The 20,249-nt window shown below is 41.6% G+C and overlaps 1 protein-coding gene across 2 annotated transcripts in view; it reads left to right on the top strand.

Annotated features, from left to right (window-relative positions):
- Window positions 1–20,249, top strand: part of WNK2 (WNK lysine deficient protein kinase 2) — a 170,811-nt gene that overhangs the window by 88,351 nt on the left and 62,211 nt on the right. For both annotated transcript variants that reach the window (XM_066596508.1, XM_066596507.1), the window contains exons 6-9: window positions 5,754–5,842; window positions 9,514–9,733; window positions 12,639–12,906; window positions 18,807–19,006. In XM_066596508.1, the coding sequence (XP_066452605.1) occupies window positions 5,754–5,842; window positions 9,514–9,733; window positions 12,639–12,906; window positions 18,807–19,006 (777 nt within the window). The remainder of the gene's footprint in view (window positions 1–5,753; window positions 5,843–9,513; window positions 9,734–12,638; window positions 12,907–18,806; window positions 19,007–20,249) is intronic.

Here is a 20,249-nt window from a genome sequence, read left to right as displayed (position 1 = left end):
CTAAACTCTGCCTAACACTGTATAGAGTTGTATTGTTTGACAGGTTAATTTCATGCAGCCAAAATACGACAAATGTGTTGCAGTTTAGTACTTCACACGTGCCCCTGACGGGTCGCAGATGCATCAGACGTCTTCCTCTTTGTGAGTGCTTAGAATGGATTCCTTTTCCCTGGATAATCCTGACCCTGATCTGCAGGGTCACTGCTAATGGATTTGGCCATATGCTGCCTGTCTTTTGTTAGATGCTAATGGCTCCCCTGATATTCATCTCCTGGGAAGAAAACGGATTCCAGCAGTTGTATTAGTGGGCCCCTTCTATCATACGTTCAATGTGCCGCATCCTTTCCCGTTTTTTTCAGCTACCTGGTCCTGAGTCAATCTGTCCCATGACGACCTATCTGCTAGATTGAGACATTCCACTCATTTGGAGAGCTCTTTGCCATAATCGCTGGAGACGTATGGTGCGTGCTCCATCTGACTCCAGCTAATGATTACATTCAACTGTTGGACAAGTAGAGATCAATCTGCAAATGATCAGTTGCGCTGGTGTCTCCGAGCCGCGTGCTGATCAAGGTCAATTTGTAAGGTGTTGAAGCATGAAGAGTTTCCGTTGCGGATGTACAGAACTTTCCATTGAGTCACTAGCAATTGCCACTAGAGTCGAAAGGGAATTCTGGATATAGCTGAAATAACATGATTTATTTACTGCGCTTTGTTTAATCGGCCCTCTTGTATCGAATCCAAGAATGCGGCCAATTCTTCACATGATTGTGTTTCACTGTCTTTTAAAAATAAATAATGAAAAAGATATTTGGTATAAAACCAGCCAGCTGTGCCGGATTGTCTACTTATTGCATACAGTATGTGATAGAAGTCTAGCAAGCGCATTACTTCTATGTTCCGGGCTGGCTCGATGGGTCAGCAAACAATGAATTCTAGTTAATGATTTTTGTGTAGGTCTTTAGAATGCCGCAATGTTTTGTCCTGTGAATAATCCTTTGTAGAAATACGTGTTTCCATTTACTGAAAGCAAGCAGAGGTATTGAAAATGGTGAGAAATTAAGACCTAAAATATAGGGTGTCTCAAAAGCGTGGAAGCACCCATATAGAATGAAGAGTTTTTGACTGATAGTGATGCAATTTGTCATACAAGCTGCAGGCAAAGGGGGAAATCTCTTGGGCCATGTCACCGACATGACAGCCATTTTGAATGCCGCCATCTTGGATTCAGCTCTTCAGCTTTTTGTTAGATCAAACTGGCAGTTTCACAAATAATAGTTGAATCCAAGATGGCCACATTCAAAATGGCCGTCATGTCAGTTCCCCTGCAACTTTTATGCTAAATTGTATCATGGTCTACCAGACCGTTTTTATTCTGTATGGGAGTTTGTCTTGTGATATCCTGTATATTAGAAAGTGACAACTTTCCACTATACAATGGTTAGGCTTAATATACAAGTCGAGAAAACTTTTCTAACTCTTTCCTTATTGGCGCATGAAAACTAGTGGTTGCTGCTTAACACTTAAACACCTAGAACAGTTCCACTTAAAGAGGTAAGCCACCAATATTTTACAACTGGACAATCTTTTGGATGGATATCAATAGTAGAAGGTCTGCTGCCTGAGGCCCCCCTCAATCAGTTGTCTGCCAGACCAGCGCACTTGCACACTGAGCTGATTATGCAGGAAGCAGACAGCTCCATTTCCAGTGCAGTGCAGTGGCCAGGCTTGGTATTGCAAACTTTCCATGTAAATGAATGTTTGCAATACCAAGCCTGACCACTGCAGTTAAAAGTCCACCCATAACTTTCCAGACCAAACAAGTGGGGTATGGATTGCAAATGTAACAATATACAATTGTTTAAAGCAACAAATCCCAATAAAATGCCTTATGTTTTTCAATGCCATTCTTTTACCACATCTATTGTTGTATATTGTGCTGTTTTTAGGTTTGTCTTAAGAATGCAAAGCTCATTAAGGGTTCTTCCAGGACTAAAATATTGATGGCCTATCCTCAGGCTAGGTCATCAATATCTGATCATGGGAGTGTTTTAATTCTGAGCACCCTTGTCGATCAGCTGATTGAAGTTTGTGGCATTCATAAGTGCGCTCCCCCATCTTCATTCGTCTGTGACGTTACATCCGTTGGTCCGATGGCCTATGAGCAGCACAGTTCCATTCAGATGAATGGGATTCAGCTACAATACGGGGAACCACCGCTACAAAACATGTGTTGCAGTGTCCGGTATACAATGAAGAGCCCACCGCTTCTACACACAGCTGATTGACAAGGATTCCAGTAATTGGCCCCAACTGCTCTGATATTGATGACCTAACCGAAAACCCCTTTTGGGTATGTTCGCACGTAGAGGAAATGCTGCAGATATAAACGCGATTCTGCTTCTCCGTGATGCTGCTGCTCTCCATTTTCCTTTGTGTAGTTTCTCTGCTTCTTTCCTTATCGTTAAGCTTTGACAAACCCGTCCTCGCCATGTACATGTAATTTTTTTTTTTCTAGCAGACTGTCAAGCGGTCCAGCAACAATGGCTAATTGTATTATGTGTGTGATTTAATTAGCCACAATTGGCTGAACTTCCCTGGAAGCCTGTAACAGACAAGCAGAAAGTCGTGTGGAATTATTAAGCACTTTTCATACAGGTTTATAAGCATTAAGATGAACATATGTTTTCGTGTTTAGTGTAAAAGATTAATGTATAGATCCAGCCAGAGGCGTAACGTGAAGCTGCTGGGCCCCAATGCAAAACCTGTAACAGGGCCCCCAACTATAATGCTTTATCCATAGTACTGGGCTCCCTATATGCAGCAGAGGCCTTAAGGGCCCCCTAAGGATCCTGTGCCCGGGTGCAACTTTTGTTCCTGTGGTGATCCCCGACAAAGTCGGTGTGTGCCAGCAGCCCTTTTCTGCGTATGCTCATCCCATAGAGATGAATGAGAGATGCTCACACTGACTTTGCTGGGGAATATCACAGAAAGAAGCGATCAGGTGAGTATAAAACATGTGTCCCCTGAGTCACCGCACTGCCACCTTTTTATGCCGATAATGAAGTTGAGGGTGAAAGTTGATGATGGGTTCCCTTTAACATGGCTTTTGATTCTACCAAATGTGTCATTGATCTATTGTAGTGAGCGCTAGAACGTCTCACATTAGTGAATGGGCAGCAATAAAAGGCTGATTGCATTGTAATATCCTGCATTTCACTTATATGAGTGCCATAATACCATTTAATGTCCCTTATTCTTTCTCTTAAATGTGGCTTTCAATTTCTGTAATGATTTGGGTTATAAAATTGATCCTGCAAATGCAGACAACTGACCATTAAAGGGGTTCTGTCACCTACATTAAAGGTGTGTTTTGGGAGTTATAAAAAGTCCCATAATGCCCCTTTAATGCTGCCCTCAGTCTGCATATTCATGAGCTGTGGACTGACAGATTCTCCCCCTCATTACTGGATTTAGGGAGCAATCTGTCAAGCAGCAGTGGGAAGCCTGTAGCTCCTCAATATTCCAGGCTACTGGCTCGAATCTCATTTTTGCACTAGGGTTTAACTAAAAGTTTTGCACAGTTTAATCCTCTGCAGTTTCCACCTTTCGCTGTATATAAACACTAAAGTTTAAGGGCCCTTTTACACAAAATGACGATCATTCAGATAATCATTGGATTGTGTGAAGCTGAATGATCATTATGCAGTGTAAATACTGCCAACAATTGGCCAAACAATGTTCACTTCCGATTTGTTTTAGGCAGGCATAAAAACCAGACGATATAATCTGCCAGTGTAAATAGTCATTAATCTCTGAACGATTGCCCCTTACTCTGAATGTAGTTGGGCGGTCGGAAGAGATCACTGGCCCGCTCCGCCTCCATTCAGTGAGCAATATCGATCATTGTAAAAGCATGGTAGCGATCAGCGTCCGACAGTCATCCCAAGTAAAAGGACCCCAAGGCCTCATGTCCACGGGGAATATCAGGCCCGTGTGGATTTCTGCTGCGGGTGCACTATAATTGCCTCTTTTCTTTTCTTTTTTTTCATGCGGGAGATCAATTGAGATATGAGCTCTGAGCTCCCGCATGAGTGATCCGTACTAAAATGGAGCATGTTGCGGGTTTTTTTACGCGCATAAAATTCGCAAATCACTTATAATACTATCTGCGGCTCTTTAATTACCTGTGGATGGTCAAGACTTTCCTATGGGATATGGATTTTTTTTTTTCACGTGCGGATTTGCTAAATAAAATTTCTCCGTGGACATGAGGCCAAAAGGTGATTTTTGCACGGGCTGTTGATCGTTCAGATTCCTGCGAGTCTAAACGATTATTCAGTGTACATGCATGCACCAACTGAACGACAAGTTGTTCGCTTCTCATTCAGTTTCTGCATGCAGAAGACTGAACGCCGGATCGGCCCGTGTAAGCAGGCAGTTCACTTATGACCAATGCTTGTTTATTGTGAATGGAGGCCTTTGGACCTGCCAGTTTCCCATTTAAATGAGTAAACTATGTCTGATTTCGCATCGGTAGCCTGTTTATACAGCAGATACATCGTTGGCTCGTTAAGCAGAGAAATCGTTCAGTCCACATTCGCTGTATTAGTGAATGAGAATGACTGAATGATCGGTGTTTAAACCGAATGACTATTGATTTTTATGCCCGTATAAAATGAATCGTGAACAAAAAGCAAACTCTATCATTCATTGTGAACACAGGCAATAATTTAACAACGAATGATTGTTTTCGCTCATTTGAATGATTTTTTTCTTTGAACGATAATCATTCGGTGTAAAAGAGCCTTTAGTCCCAATAGAAGGTCCGTCAGTGAGGCTGAACGGACGGCATGAATTTCAGTCCTTATCTCTCCTCTCCTGCACTTTCAGTCCAGTCCAACATTGAACAAAAATTGGTTTCCTTTTTATGCCTGCTGAAACAGAATGACAAACAGGCATTCGTTTATCTATGAATGACTGCCTGTTTACTGTGAATGGAGGTAACATAGTATGCTAGGCTGAATGAAGACCATGTCCATCTAGGTCAGCCTATTTCAACCCCCTAGTTGATCCAGAGAAAGACAAAAACCCCTAAGAGGGAGATGCCAATTAGCCCATTTGGGGGGAAACTCCTTCCCGACTTCATAATGACAATCAGAATAATCCCTTGATCAAGTAAAAGTGGGTGGCCGGAAGTGATCTTTGGCGCGCTCTGCATCCATTCACTGAACAACGATCGTTCCTGCGTGGAAACACATGAGGGATTAACGCTGGGAGGACTGTTAGATGCTTCTGCACCAGACAATCCGGTGTAAAAGACCCCTTGGACTGCAGTATCTATTATATACAGTGGTATGTACAGGGTTAGCAGAGTTTAACTGTGAATGTGATAACTTTCCCCTACAAGTTATCTATTGTAAGCCATTGTAAAACTATTAGCATCTGTCGCACTACAACAAAACCCATTGCAAAGCGACTGAAAGGGGCAAGTAAACCATGGGACAGAAAGCTATCCTAATGGGCAAAGTCAAGTTTATCTTCTGCACCTTCTACAGATGCAGTAGTTTAACAGTGCGTAAATGAGTGTCTGCCCAAAATACATACATTTAAGTGAAGAAATAGCTGTCCTCGCCCCCCCTCCCCCCCCCCCCCCCCTCCCCACCGAAGGTGTCAATTTCCTTTTTTAAGCTGCTGTTGTCATGAGAACTTGGTTCAAACACATTGATAATTCAGCTCCTATCTTTTTCCAGGGTGTGAAACCAGCAAGTTTTGAGAAAGTGTCAGACCCTGAAATCAAAGAGATAATTGGGGAGTGCATCTGCAAGAACAAGGAGGAGAGGTGAGGCCATTAGATCTGCATCCTCCATGTAATGAATAGTAATTAGCAGACTGACATTTACAGGTTTGCTGTGGGGATGTTTGCCCATGTAGTGCCGGCTCTATGGAGAAGGCCTCCAGGATCTCCTAAAGACCTGGCATCGCGTCTTGTACGGTGCAGGTCCTGATGACTTGTCTTCTGTGGGTCAGCTGAGCAGAGGACGGTCCTGGTAAATAAAGTATTGTTAACGTGCTTTTTATATCTAAAACAAATAACCTCTCAGGAAAAGAAAATGCTGAAGCCTAAGCTTCTAAAATAGGAAAGCTTCCAAGTAAAGCCGTTTCTGTACAGACTCTATTATGACTGATCTAGCAAAACAGAGCAATCAAGAAATAGCCGGACTCCAAGTGCATGCATGCTATAGAAAGACTACTCGCTCTTCTTTCTTCTCACCCCCCCCTCCCATAAATATGCAGTATGAGCTAGGAACATGTATCGATATGGTGAGTCTATAGTCTCAATGGATGTGGCAACTGTATGCCATATAGTTGTATATGTTTCCTATTGATTCATAAAGTATCTTAAATAGAGGCTTCAGTCCCAGTTACACTAGGGGATCCTTGGAAAAGTAATCACACACTTTGGTGTTTTTTTTTCTGTTTAGTTGCATTACACCCTGGAATTAAAATTGATTTTTGGGGGTTTGTGCGATTTGATTTATACAACCTGCTGACTACTTTCATGGTGCAAAAAATTTTGGGCTACATTCACACTGATGAGAATCTTGGGCGAGATGCAGAAAACTCGAATGCATATGAAGTTCATTCTTTAGAATGGACCTATTCACTGGAGCGACTTTGTTTAGTGATGCACACGCCTGATGATCGCAATTTCACAGAAGCAATGTGAGGCATTTCCAAATGGAAAACGCACTATTTTGGGCTGAGTTTCTCAACTTGATATGGCATTCGCCTGTGTGTTAAGAATTTGTTTCACAGTACGGCTAAATTGAAAACCTTTTACTTTTTTTTTTCTTAATGTGCTCGGGTATTCACCCCGTTAAAGTCAATACTTTTGTGCAGCCACTCTTGCTGCAGTTGTAGATGCAAGTCTTTTGTGGTATAATTCTATTTACTTGCATCTGGACACTGGGATTTTTGCCCATTTTTCCAAGCAAAGCTGCTCCAACTCCTTCACCATCGGCCTCCAATACACTACCAAATTTGGGCTCTTGTGCTGTCCATGTTAATCCACAGATTGCACAGGGGCCCCATCATAGCCTATAGAGTGTTTGTTTTGGTTTTTTTTTCACTGAAGAAAAAAGAAAACCTAATTGCATGTCCTATTCCTGTTTTGTTTCTTGCCAGTGTAGGGGGGCTTCACATGGGACAACTGTAGGGTGCTTAAGCACCGCCAGCCTCCAACAACTATTGCTCCTGTGTTTTTACATGGGAACAATGCTGTACTCGCTGAATAGAAGTGGAACACGCTGAAGATCTTTCGGCTGCCCACCACCATTTAGAGAAAATGGACAATTGTTCATAAAGTACTGCCTGTTTACATGGGCCGATAATTACTTGATTTTTGGGTGAGCTAAAGATGTACTCAGAAAAATTAGCAATTCTCACTCATTTGCCCAGTCGGGTCCTTTATTTACATGGGACAGTTGTTGCCAATAATTGCTCTTTGGAGCGATGACTCGGGTGACGGTCGGCCCGGTTAAAGCCAACCTTAGTGGTGGTGCAGGCTCGGGTGGGGCCTTTTGAGAACAAGTGTATTTATACCGAAGACATGTGACAGATCATGTGCCTCTGCGCAATGGGGGAACCTTATTCGACAAATTACATGACTTCTAAAGCCAATTGGTTGGACTGGACCTTATTTATCCCTAGACTACATTGCAGCTTTTTGTAGCGCTACAGATTGGACTGCGTCAGTCACTTGATAGTCAAAATTAATTAGTAGCACTACAAAAATTCCATGTAGCTCTAGCCTCAGGGGCTTCCTAGCAAAGGAGCAAAATGCATATGCCCTCATCCCTTTTTTTTTTTTTTTTTAACCACTGTACCAATGTAAACTATTTTGTCAGGTTCATTACATGAAATCTAAATGTCAAAACCCATTTTATGTCTGGGTGGTAATGCAATAAAACTAGGGGAAAAAAATCCACCAAGGGGTGAATACTTTAGCAATGCACTGTATGTTCAATACAGTGGAAGAAATGCATCCATGCATATTGCTAGACTGTATGCTAAAAGGGCGCTCCTTTTTGCATGCATCAGGCCCATTATAGCCTATAGGCAGGTTCTTTGTCTATTTTAGGAGAATTTTGGTGTGAACATAGCTTTTGTCATATACAACGTGCTTAGGTCATAGAATTTTACAGTGAATACCTTCCCAAAATTGCCACTTAAAATTCCCTTCCTGAAGATATTGTCATTCTGAGCAATGAGACATTGAATTCTGCAGGGGTACGGTGTCTTCTGTGTCTTTGTGCACTCGTATTCACCTTTTCAGGACTACATGGTGGATGGTTGTTACCAGGGAGATTCATTAAATTTGATGCTAAGGATTAGGTTAGTGCAGATAGGCGATACAGATAATGTTGAACACGTCAAAATCCAGAGTAGAGTTCATGGCAATGTCATCGTTTGTTGACATGCTAGTATGTACTAGCTGTATTTTTTACAGATCTGTAGCTTTGCACATTAGTTGCTGTTTAGGTTCATGGCACAATGGCCGCTTTTGGCCGATTCTAAAATGTTAGTCGTGCAGGATTAGAAAAATATAGCTGCTTTCATCCAGAAATGGTGCCGCACTTGACCACAGGTTGTGTCTGGTATTGCAGTTAGTGTAACTCCTTTCCAAAAACTTTTGATATGTCCCCATGACATGTCAAAAGTTTTTGAAAAATGGTTGCATATTAAATTTTTTTTAAATTCTGGGTGTTGAGACCCCCGCCAGTTACTAGAACTAGGCAGCAGAAGCATAGACTTTCTATTGAGCCCATCTTCAGCTAGCAGGTTGAGAGAGTGTTCGAATGAGTGCTTAAACCAATTTTTAGCTACTGGTGGGGAGTCTCTGTACTCGGACTAAAACTACTGCCACATAAGGTTTTTGGAATTCAACGTTTTACTTCCAAAGGAAATTTTAAAATGTGTGAGGCTGAGTTGCAATACCGCACACAACCGGTTTACAGATGTGGCACTGTTTTTAAGAGGGTAGCTGAATTACTTCAAGTTTAGGTTCCAAATAGCTTTTTATGTTCTCTACCTGGAATACTTATGTAAAAGTTCCTACCCTAATATACATTGGACATTATTGGAGTACAGCAGTGGGTTTCTCTTATTTAGTATGTTTTTTCTTCAGAAACCAAATGCAGTGTGTGAAAGGTTACTACAAAGTGCGTGACTTTCCATTTAATCTCATTCAGATGAATGGAACGGATTTTCAGTTGCAGAACTTCTGGCAACAAATATGCCTTGTGTGAATGTATCCTAAAATAAGTCTCCTGAAAGAATACATACAAGTGCACTAAACTTTGTATTGAGCGAACAAGGCCTAAAACTCCTTGATCGATGGACAACTCTCTTTTTCCATCCTAATCTATAGTCTTAGAAGAAAAATCTCATTACCCTGAAGCAATGAACAGGTATCAGGTTCTTCTTATAACTTGTATTTTTATGTTTCAGATATGAAATTAAAGACTTATTAAGCCATGCTTTCTTTGCTGAAGACACTGGTGTGAGAGTGGAACTTGCAGAGGAAGACCACGGCAGGAAGTCCACGATTGCCTTAAGACTGTGGGTGGAGGACCCTAAGAAGTTAAAAGGAAAACCCAAAGATAACGGAGCCATTGAGTTTACTTTTGACTTGGAGAAGGAAACTCCTGAAGATGTTGCACAAGAAATGGTAAAAGTACTGACTGAAGCGCAACCTCTGTTTTTATATTGCAGCTCTACCTTAAAGCTTTAGTAAGGAAAATATTAGGGAACTGTGTAAGGAATCACCAGTTGTATAGTACGCCGCATATATTGCACACATTATCCACAATTCTCCAATGCATAGCTTTATGAAATATGAATATTGATGCTCTTCCTGCGCAATATGCAAATGACAGGTGGACCCTCTATTGGGCGGTTCATCTGCAGCTCTGGTCCAGGCTCTGTCCTGCCTCTAAACGCCCCCTGGAGTCTTGATTGAGTCAGCTCTGACTGCTGGAGACTTCTTGCATTGCAAGTATTTTACCCTTATGTTGCACTGAGGGGTCTGACGCATGGGCTGTGATGTACTCTTGGTTGATCACTTTAGTGGACTTGTTGATGCTTGATGCAGATTTTGTGTTGGGATAGCTGCACATGGTCATCCATAGTAACTGCAAATCTGTAGCAGAAATGTGACTGAACCGCGGCTATTTTGGTGGAATCTATGCGGAAAAATACAATGTTGATTCTGCCATGTACATATACCTTTTTTGTTATATGGCATTGTGTCATGCTTCCGCATGTATTTACACAGACCACGCATGCAACCATATTTTGAGATCCTTTAAACGGTAGCTCCACTTCTAGCTGCTTTGCTGCAGCCTGAGTCCTATTGAAGTGAATGGGACTTGACCAGCAGTACCAACCCAGGCCACTGAATGATGTATGGAGCTGTGTACTTCCTGCAGCAAAATGACTAGAAGTGGAACAATCCCTTTTGCCACCAGATAGATTTATAACCTTTTGACTTTTGCTTTCCTTCCCCTTCACGTTCTTATAAACCATATTTCTATTGTGGTTTGATGCAAATTGAGAGCTTTTAAGAAGATTTATTTTTTCTAATGTATGATGAGCGAGACTCTTCATACATATATATGGAAGAATTTTTGTTAGATTTGTGCCTTATTATGAAGAAGACGTTCAGTATTATGAGATCAAGTATTAGATGCTTAGGAAATGGTTTTACAACAAGGGAAGAAAATTGCTTTTTCTAATGAGATCAATACCGTGTTTGTATTCTAAGAAGAGAACGCCAATACTTGGATCAATCATCCTTCTGATCTGAGAGGAGGATGATCTGTAGAGGGATAATGCAGGCACAGCACTAGTGTTGCTGGAACAGCCGTCCTTAGTGGTGGGGCTCACATTGACCCTGCGTCAGGGAATTGATGATCCTGCAGAATGAGCGGGCAGTGAGCCGCGTGTGTTTTGAGCACTTTTTTTTTTTTTTCCCCCAAAGATGCTGACATAGGAAATAGAATGCATTATATATAGTAATGTCCTGCAATTTACTGGCCGCAAACACTCCTTTTTTTAAAATAGTTTTCCCATAAAAGCCATTTATACTCATCAACAGTGAAGGCTACAGCTGTTTGAACACTGGGGGCCTGAGTGCTGGGACCACCACTAATCCTGAGAACGGCAAACTCCATGGACCCCATTCACTTAAATGAGCCCGGGAGATCAATGTGCTTGGCTATCTCCGCCTGTATCTTAACGGTATGTTCACACGTAGCAGAAATGGTGCTGATTTTTCTGCAGTTGAAAATCAATACCAAAATCAATGTAATTTCTGCGGCAGAAATTCATGGCATTGGTTCAGATCTGCAGCTGATTTCACCCTTTCAAGAAGAGTAAAGCCTTCTACGGATGTACACCCAAAATTGGCACACTTTTTGCTGCAGAGAATGCACACTATTTCTGCTACTTGTGAACATACCCTAAAAGTGGATGAAGAAGTGATCACCCATGAGTGCCCCTGCTCTGTTCAGATGGGATGGGGGATTTACGGTGTGCTGTTTTGGGGGTCCAGCAGACCTCCCCTGTCCTGTGGGTAAAGGATAAATGTCTTTAGAAGAAAACCCACTTTTAAGGATTTATTACAGGCCCTCCCTTGTAACTAGCTTGACTTTGGTAACATGTTTTATCAAAGTATGAAATGAATGCTGAGCTGCAATACTTGACACAGCCTGTGGATAAGAGTGGCACTGTTGCTAGAATAAGTGGACCACTTCTGTTTTCCCAGACATTCCCCATTAGCCCCTGAGCAGCATTTGACTGGGCACGAGTATTTGTTGCCCAACACCCTCCATTTATGGCACTGCAATAGTAGAGAGGATTCTATTGATTTTGGCTGTTTTGACTCCTACTGATTGCAGCATCACAAGGGTTACAGAACCACTCTCCGCACACACGGGCCGCTGTACTCCCCGGCTGGTCTGTATCCACATTGGCTAAACTGGTGACATGCTTGTTTAAACACATGACTGCTGCAGCCAGTGGCCTTCCTCATAATGGAACCTCATCAGTAACATCCCTTATACAGGTCTGGGCTGGATATATGTTGGGCAAAAAAAAAATCAGTTTTTTTGTCCAGGGCAAAATAAAAGCAATGGCGGCAAATGCAGATTCAATTTAATCTGTAATGTATCTATATAACTGATTTTGTATACAGATGCTTGTCTGGAATAGAGTTTTAAATGTCTCTCTTTTCTTTCCCTCCATCCTTCCCCTAATTTTCCCCCAAATTTTCAGTGCTCTTGAATGGTGGGGCTGTCTGGTCTTGTACCCTGCTCTTGTATTGCTGCAAAACTAAATATATTTGCTCTCTGGTCTGGGAAAGTTGGGCGGTAGCAGCTGTAGTATCACTCTGACCATACTGATTGCTATCCAGCTTATTAAGAAAACTATGTAGACAAGAAGCAGGATTTGAACTGTTTTGCACACATTGGGTACATAGAAAGCATTGAATTGTGCCTTGGCAAGTCACCGGTATAATGCAATGAGCAGATCAACTCTCAGATGTTGATGTAAATGTTTTTTTTTCCTCCAAGGTTGAATCGGGATTTTTCCATGAGAACGATGTGAAAATTGTTGGAAAGTCAATACGAGATCGAGTGGCATTAATCCAGTGGAGACGGGCGAGGATTCGGGAAGAGAATGGGGATCCTGAAGGACTGGAACAAATGAATGTGACACAGACACCACTAGCACCACTGGCCCATTCATCTCACATAGGTCAGCTGAATGAAGCAGATGAACTCGAGACTGACCAGCATTCGTTTTTGCCCAAACTACCTGCCAGCATTACTTCAGTAGCATGTAAGTATATGTCCCAGAAAAAGTGCAAGAATATTCATCTGAACTCAGAATACCATTATAATAGTTAATGGTCCTATGCTGCATTCGTGTGCTTTTATAAGGATTAGCAAAAATGGCTGCTTTCTTCCCAGAAAAATAAGGTGGAAGGGGGTCATTCGGGTGATTTTAAAGGGTTAACAGCCCAGATATGCCGCGCGGCTTGTCAGGGCTGTTGCCCGCGGGTGTCAGATATAGCATTATGTCATACTGCGGTTTGACAGGCAGTCTATAAAGCCACACCATGGGGACTGCTTGATAGGCAGTCTGCTAAGGCAGCCCTGGGGCCTTTCAGAAAGCCCCCTGCTGCCATGACACCTGTACGGCTCCCTGTGATTTCACGTGGGGGTGGCCATACGGGAACCCCCGAACATTGTTAGGGGGATTTAAATGCCGCTGTCAGAATTGACAGTGGCATTTAAATGGTTAAAAGCCGCGATTGGCCGCGGGTGTCAGCTGTAATAAGCAGCTGAGGCCTGCACTGTTTGAGGGGAGGTCCCCCTGCGACCTCTCTTCATACATACCCCGACACTCCAGGACGTAAATGTACGTCCTGGAGCGGGAAGGGGTTAAAGACATTTCTTCAAGCCAAGTAGGTAAAGGTAAAGTCCCCTGGTGCAAGCACTGAGATATTACTGGCTTGTAGGGGTACGTTGCATGGTGACATTTTCTTGACAGGCTATTTTTGCGGGGTGGCTTGCCGTTGCCTTTTCTAGTCCTCTTTTACCCCCAGCAAGCTGGGTAATCATTTTACCGACCTTGGTAGGATGGAAAGCTGAGTCAACCTTGATCCGGCTACCTGAACCATGCGGGGATTGAAACCCACAATCTTCAGGTTGTGAGCAAGAGCTTAGGACTGCATTTCTTCTGCCTTAACACTCTGCACCACAACAGACCCTTTAAAGCCAAGTGCCCTCCACTCAAATAAGATTCATCAAAGCGCCATGAAGACTATGATTATTATATACCATGCTTCACCTATCAGCATTTGAACAGTCCAAGTGCATTCTAGAGACGTGGTGTGTACCTTCAAGGGGAACACATACCACAGGTTGAGAACCTCGACTCTTAGATAGAAAAATAAACACAGGAGTGTCCAAGTTTTGAACCAGTGGTTACAGGAAAATTTTAAGTAGTGTTCCATGTTTTTTTATCATTCATAAGGTTGGCTCTCATTCCAACAGTGCCTAATGTCTTATAGACATAGCATGGTAGCTTTACAGCTGAAACTGCTTTATGTCATGCAATACGGAGGTGCGCAGAGCAATTCTCCAAAACGTTGTGTTCATACAGTTATTCGGTAGAGCGTATTACATGTGATATCAGCGGTACACTAAATTCCCATTGTACCTCAATGGGTGCTCTACTCAACTTCGTAATGGCGCAATCTAAATGAGGCCTGTGAATTTGTTTTTTTCATATAATTGTTGATTGCAATTCTGGACGAACACAGCTTGTTCTGCTTCCAACTGTTGTATCTCTGATTTCTCTCAGAGCTACAGTATGCTTTTGTTCTCAAGATCCGTGTTTTTAAAATTAAATCAATACCTTGTCTGTAGCACCAGTAAAACCGAAGCTCCAGCAGTTTGAAGTGGGGTTGGGAATACTGAGTTTACAAATGTCACTTCAGTCTGCCTGCAGAGCAAAATGTGGGCAGCTGGATCAAGCAGGCAATAGATGGTTAACATCACAGATGCCATAGTCTTTACTGACTCTGACATCCAAGTGTTTTACAGAAAATTTTTGCTGCGCTAGTATCGCCACATAACAATCCACATTTTAAAATATTACATTTATTTACCATGGTAAACTTCATAAAATAAAAATGCTAAAGTAGCAGTTATCTGTTAATCTTGCTTTCCCAAAACAGGAATAAAAGTTAATCAAAATGTCATGTATATTCCAGAATGGTACGAATAAAGTCATCACATAAAAAAACAGCCCTCCTACAGCTCTGTCAATGGAAAATATTTAAAAAGTGTTAACATTGTGCAAAAGTAGTAAAACATAACTTGAATTGCAATGACCTGTAGAATAGTGAACACCATGAAAATAAATACCAATAATCAATGGTGAAATGGCTTTGTCTGTCTCCCCTCCCCCCACCCCTTCCCTTCAGCAATGGATTATATTTATCTCAATTAGTTCCTATAAAACTAGAACTCATCCCGCAAAATACAAGATGTCCTGCAGCTACCAAAAAAAAGGCTATGACCAGTGGAACGCAAAAGGGGAGATGATTTACTGTAAGACTAAATTTGGTTGTCACTAAGGGGTTAGAAGTGATTTATGTGCCAAATATATTTACATGAGACATAAATTCTAAATCTAAAATTAAAAAGTGACCTTTCCGGAAGGGTTTTTCCAATTTTAATGTGACTGTTAGTAATTTAATAGCACTTCATCTTGCCATGTATAATTTATACGTTTGCGCACCCTGACAATACGCCCTCACTGTTCAAGTGACAGAAACCATTCTGTCGTCCCCGCATCACTGTCTTCAGAAGCCTTTGCCTTGTGGAATTCATCTTTTTGACTTTTTTTTTTAAAGGTTGGGTTGATGGATGATTACATATTCTACTTGGCTTTAAGTGTTGATCTTAACACTTAAGATGCGGTAGATTTCTGCAAGTGATCTTGATACTTATGCCGTTTCAGATCCATACACAGTTGCACACTATGGGATTACAATCAATCCTGCATGCATTATGGTGGAGACGCTGGTTGGCGGTTGGACTGCAGCTGCATTTACTCCTGTTTTGTATTTTCTACGCTACACGCCAAGTTAATTATGCATGTATAGTTTGTGGATATTAATGCTGACATGTCTGAATGTTCTAACAAGGCAGAACATGTCTGTTACTTGGGCAGTGAATACAATATGTATTCGGAGTTGAAGATAAAGACTCGCTAGACTCATTAACCTTGGGCGTATTCGAAGGACCTTTCCGATTTAACATTGAAATGAGAATCAATAGATTAGTGACAGATGTTCCTAGGATGATAAATGTAATTTAACCTTTTTTTAAATATATGTAATTCATATTCACCTTACTTGTATGTCTTCTGAAAAAAAAAAACACTTGGCACTTCAGTTATAGGCACCTTCATGCAACTTTGCATCAATTCATAACATTTTGCAGAATATATGGCTAAAAATTCAAGGCAGGTGTGTAGCGTTCATACATGCAACTTCTGCCTATGTGTATATCTTCCCAAAGCCATCAAACAAGTGCTGCTCCCTAAACGTTGCATCTACAGATGTGATCCTGGTATCATTCGAAAGCTAAGATGCTGGGCTTTATTTCTTGGCCATGGCAATGTCTTGTTGGGACTTGCACTATGTCCTTAACCAGATATTAGTGATATGAAGTCTTGAATCCTAAAATGATCTTCTTATATGTATTAGAGAACCCGGTAAGCTTATACTGTATTATCTATATTAATCCTATTCTGAGATCTCTGATTGCATTTGATTTCATTACAGTGCAATGAATTGTCTTGCTCATACTCCATCTTGAGCTGGAGGAGAACCATTAACCTTCTGAATTCCTCATGACTTTCTAATCTACTTTATTATAATAGAACTATTACAATATGTAGCCAGGAAATGTGATCACTTTAACTGCATTTACTGGAAATACCCATACACGTATGGTACACGCGATCCTCATAGTTTTAGAGGAAGGGTGGGCGACTGGCGACTCTTGAGTACTCGCCATGTAATCCCTGCCTAACGTCTTCTGCCCGTCTGACTGTACGTAGTGGCTGTCTGAGTAGTAAAATGTATCCTCTGAGGACCTAATAGTTTGGTCTATGAAGATATGATAGGAGTTTGAATAGTTTTTTAAATACATTTCCCGTCTGCAAGAAGAATGGTCCACATTGCAGCGATGGGATGGGTAAATGCTAAGCATGCCCTATGTGACTGTCTGAGACCCCTACATATTGGTAAAATGAGGTTCTCCTAACATCTTTGTGGCACTCCAGAAGGATTAATTGGCCGTGAACAAGTGTGGCTGCTTCTATTGTAATCTGTGGGACCAGTCAAACAATCAGCTGTTTAAGTGGTGAGAACTGCATGCATGCAGGCCCAATTTCTTGCTATCGCTAGTGTGAATGGGGGAGATGGGGATCCATCAGGTGTACGTTTTACTTCCAGGACTCCCACCTATCAGAAACTTGTGGTATATCGAAAGTATATGCTATGAATGTCTCAGATGGTAATAGCCCTTTAATTCAGTTTCTAAGTTGTATTACAGCCCCTCAGATTGATTCAGTCTGACAATATGGCCCTTGAACCAGAAAAGATTGTGCATTTTGTTTCTTTCTGCTCATGGTGGTATTTTTTGGCAGATATGCCAGTGTGCATTTTCTCTTGTTTACAGAATTATTAGCAGTACATGATAAATGTCTTTGGCCATTTTCTTCATAGCTATGTTCAGCCTGAAACTCATAATGTAAATATCAGCCTGTCAAGTAAGTGAAAGGATTTGTTTGCGCCTTGTGTCCCGTCCGTAGTGACTGTAGAGATTAATTATCCCTGCGTGGCTGAAAGCTGAAACTGCATAGAGTTGAAAAATCATTGCACTGTTCAGTTAGTGGCTTAGGGTGAAATGAAACGAACATTTTATTTTCTTATCGGCATTCAGCCTGGTCTTGGACCAAAAGGAATGATATGAACAAAGACACCAAGTAAGTGGTGGCTTATACACTGTAGAATGGTAGAAGTCACAAAAGCCTATACACATTAGGGCTCATTCACATGGCATTACAGCACTGTACAACTTCCAAGGTACGTGGAGTCATAATATGGCACCAACTGTGGGGGGTAGAATTAATGGACCTCAGTATATGAGATTTAATATTAGTTGTTGTTTTTTCCCTGCTGGGTTCCATATGAATCAGACAGCAAAAAAAGTGGTATGTTCTGTTAGATGATGTCATATCCGCTATGGCCTATATGGCAGCACATAGAAGCTGTGCATCTCCATAAACGAGGCTCTTTGTGCATGATCCCTTTAAACAGGTTGTCCAACTTTTAGACTACTAAAGGCCTATCCTTAGGAAACGCCATCAATAACCAGCCAGCTGCCGCACGGAACACCAACCAATCAATCAGCTGTTAATGCACTCATGCATGAAGATGTGTGTCGGAAGTAGACAGCATTGTTCTCACTGCAGTGGCCTAGATTGGTATTCCAGGCAGAATTGCAATTGAAGTGAATGGGAACTTTATGTGTAATACCAAGCTTAAGTGTGAACGGAGTTGTGTGTTTTCTGCAGAAATTGGCTAATGCACAAGTACAGGGGACCCAGTGAACAGATTGGCAGGAGGTCTTAAGCGTTGGACCTTTGCCAATGTACTGTTGATGGTATTGCCTAAGGATAGGCTATCAATGGTCTAAAAATGGACAACCCTTTTACAGTGCAGTAAATAATGCATGGTTGTGGCTAATGACCTTGACTGGAACCCCAACTTTTATAGTCTGCCTTGTTTGTTTCCTTCGGTAATTTTGATGTCCTTCAAAACTGCCAAAAATAGTAATGTCTATTCGGCTATTGCCAAAATTGCTAGGTGTCGCAATTTTACCACGTTTTCCTCCTAGTAAACTTTGCCTCGACTGTTCTAGACCCCCACTCGCTAAACCCTTCCCTAGAAGATGCTATAGAAACCAGAATGCATGTGTACTGTCATAGAATAAACTTGTTACATGTGCAAGATAGGTTTGAAGAGTGTAACTGCTGATTCTTTTCTTTTTTTTTTTTTTTTTTGTTAGATTTCATTTTTTATTTTCCTTTTTTTTCCTTTGACAGCATGTAATTTTTTTGTTTTGCTTTTTATTCTGGTTTTGCTTTGACAGCTGACAGCACATTTGACAGTGGTCAGGGGTCTACAGTATATTCGGATTCACAAAGCAGTCAGCAAAGTGTAATTTACTCCTCTCTGCCAGACACTCTACCCCCTGCGGTCCAGCGAGTATACAGCCCACCTATCATCGAGGGCCAGGCTCTGTCACAGAGTCCTCAGCATCAGTTGGGGCAATACCAGCAAGCAGCAGCAGTAAGTGTGACTTTATATATCTTAAGGAAGAAGTGGGTATTCTAGCCAAAAGTATTTATAATCTAGCCACTGAATGGAAAATAAATGCTTGATTGGTGGGCAATCTACCACTGGGACTCCACAAATGGCTAGAATAGGGGATCCCAGCTACATGACCCCTTGGCCTTGGTTGCACAGCTGGGGAGAATGGGAAATCCTGTTCCAGTGATAAATGCTTATGGCTGGAATACACCTTTTTAAGATCTGATGTGATTGTAATATTTTCTGATTTATTTTGTTTTTATTTTTATCTGCTGGAAATTCAGCAAAATCGTATTGTTCCACCCTTTGTTAAAGAGCTTTTTGGTTCACAAGTTTCCTTGCGATGCCCCCAAGACATCTTATTAAAAGATTGGTTTAGTAAGTCGTACATGGGTTTCAGTGACCACCAAGGAGGATGTAGTACTTCAGTTGTTGAAATGTCAAACACTGGCAAAGGCTATATGTCATGCTTGCAATGCTCTGTGGGATTTCCAAAGCAACTTGTGGATAGTGTTCACTATAACGCCAAGAGCCCACTAACTTGTGAGAGTTGCAAGTCTTCAATCATTGACGCTTCAAGTTTCTTCTGCTCCGAACAACATCATGCCATTGACCAAAACCGGCTTCACGTGATTCCGCATTCATATTCCACACATCGCAGATATAGTGACTCTGCCGTGACTTTTAGTCCAAGAACTGATTTGATGGATTCAGTTTCTGCTAAATATCTGCCACCTACTAAAAATTTTGAACTATCAAGATCAACAAGGAGTGTACAAAACTTTGACCCTTACTTAATGTCTGGTCCAGAAAGGAGACCTCCACAGAGGTCCTCTTCCTATCTCTCTTCAGTGTCTTCGAGTCCTTGTTTATGTGATCCTGAAAAACCTCTTCATAGAGGATCCCGGCAAAGTTCCGATCTTTCTTCCCTCCATGAGCTGCTCAAAGTTATTATGAACCAGAAGACTGAGACGACCTCTTCAAGAATGCCATTGTCGCCGGCGTTGAATATTCATGAAGCGTCCAAGCTCGAGAAATCAAACCATTATTTTCTACAACTGACTGGGAACAGTGATTGTGTCAATGGAAAGTACTCTTCAAAATTAAACTCTCCCACAGAACAGGAGGAGAAAAATTCAATTAATGAAAGACATGGCTGCCAAGTGGTAGGTCAAATGACTGTTTTCTTTACCCCTAATGTCTTTCTAAGGAATAGACGATT

Source organism: Eleutherodactylus coqui, chromosome 3 (assembly GCF_035609145.1).
Source record: "Eleutherodactylus coqui strain aEleCoq1 chromosome 3, aEleCoq1.hap1, whole genome shotgun sequence".
Taxonomy (NCBI): Eukaryota; Metazoa; Chordata; class Amphibia; order Anura; family Eleutherodactylidae; genus Eleutherodactylus; species Eleutherodactylus coqui.
Note: the sequence above shows the minus strand (reverse complement) of the source record. Positions and strands in the feature narration are given on the sequence as shown.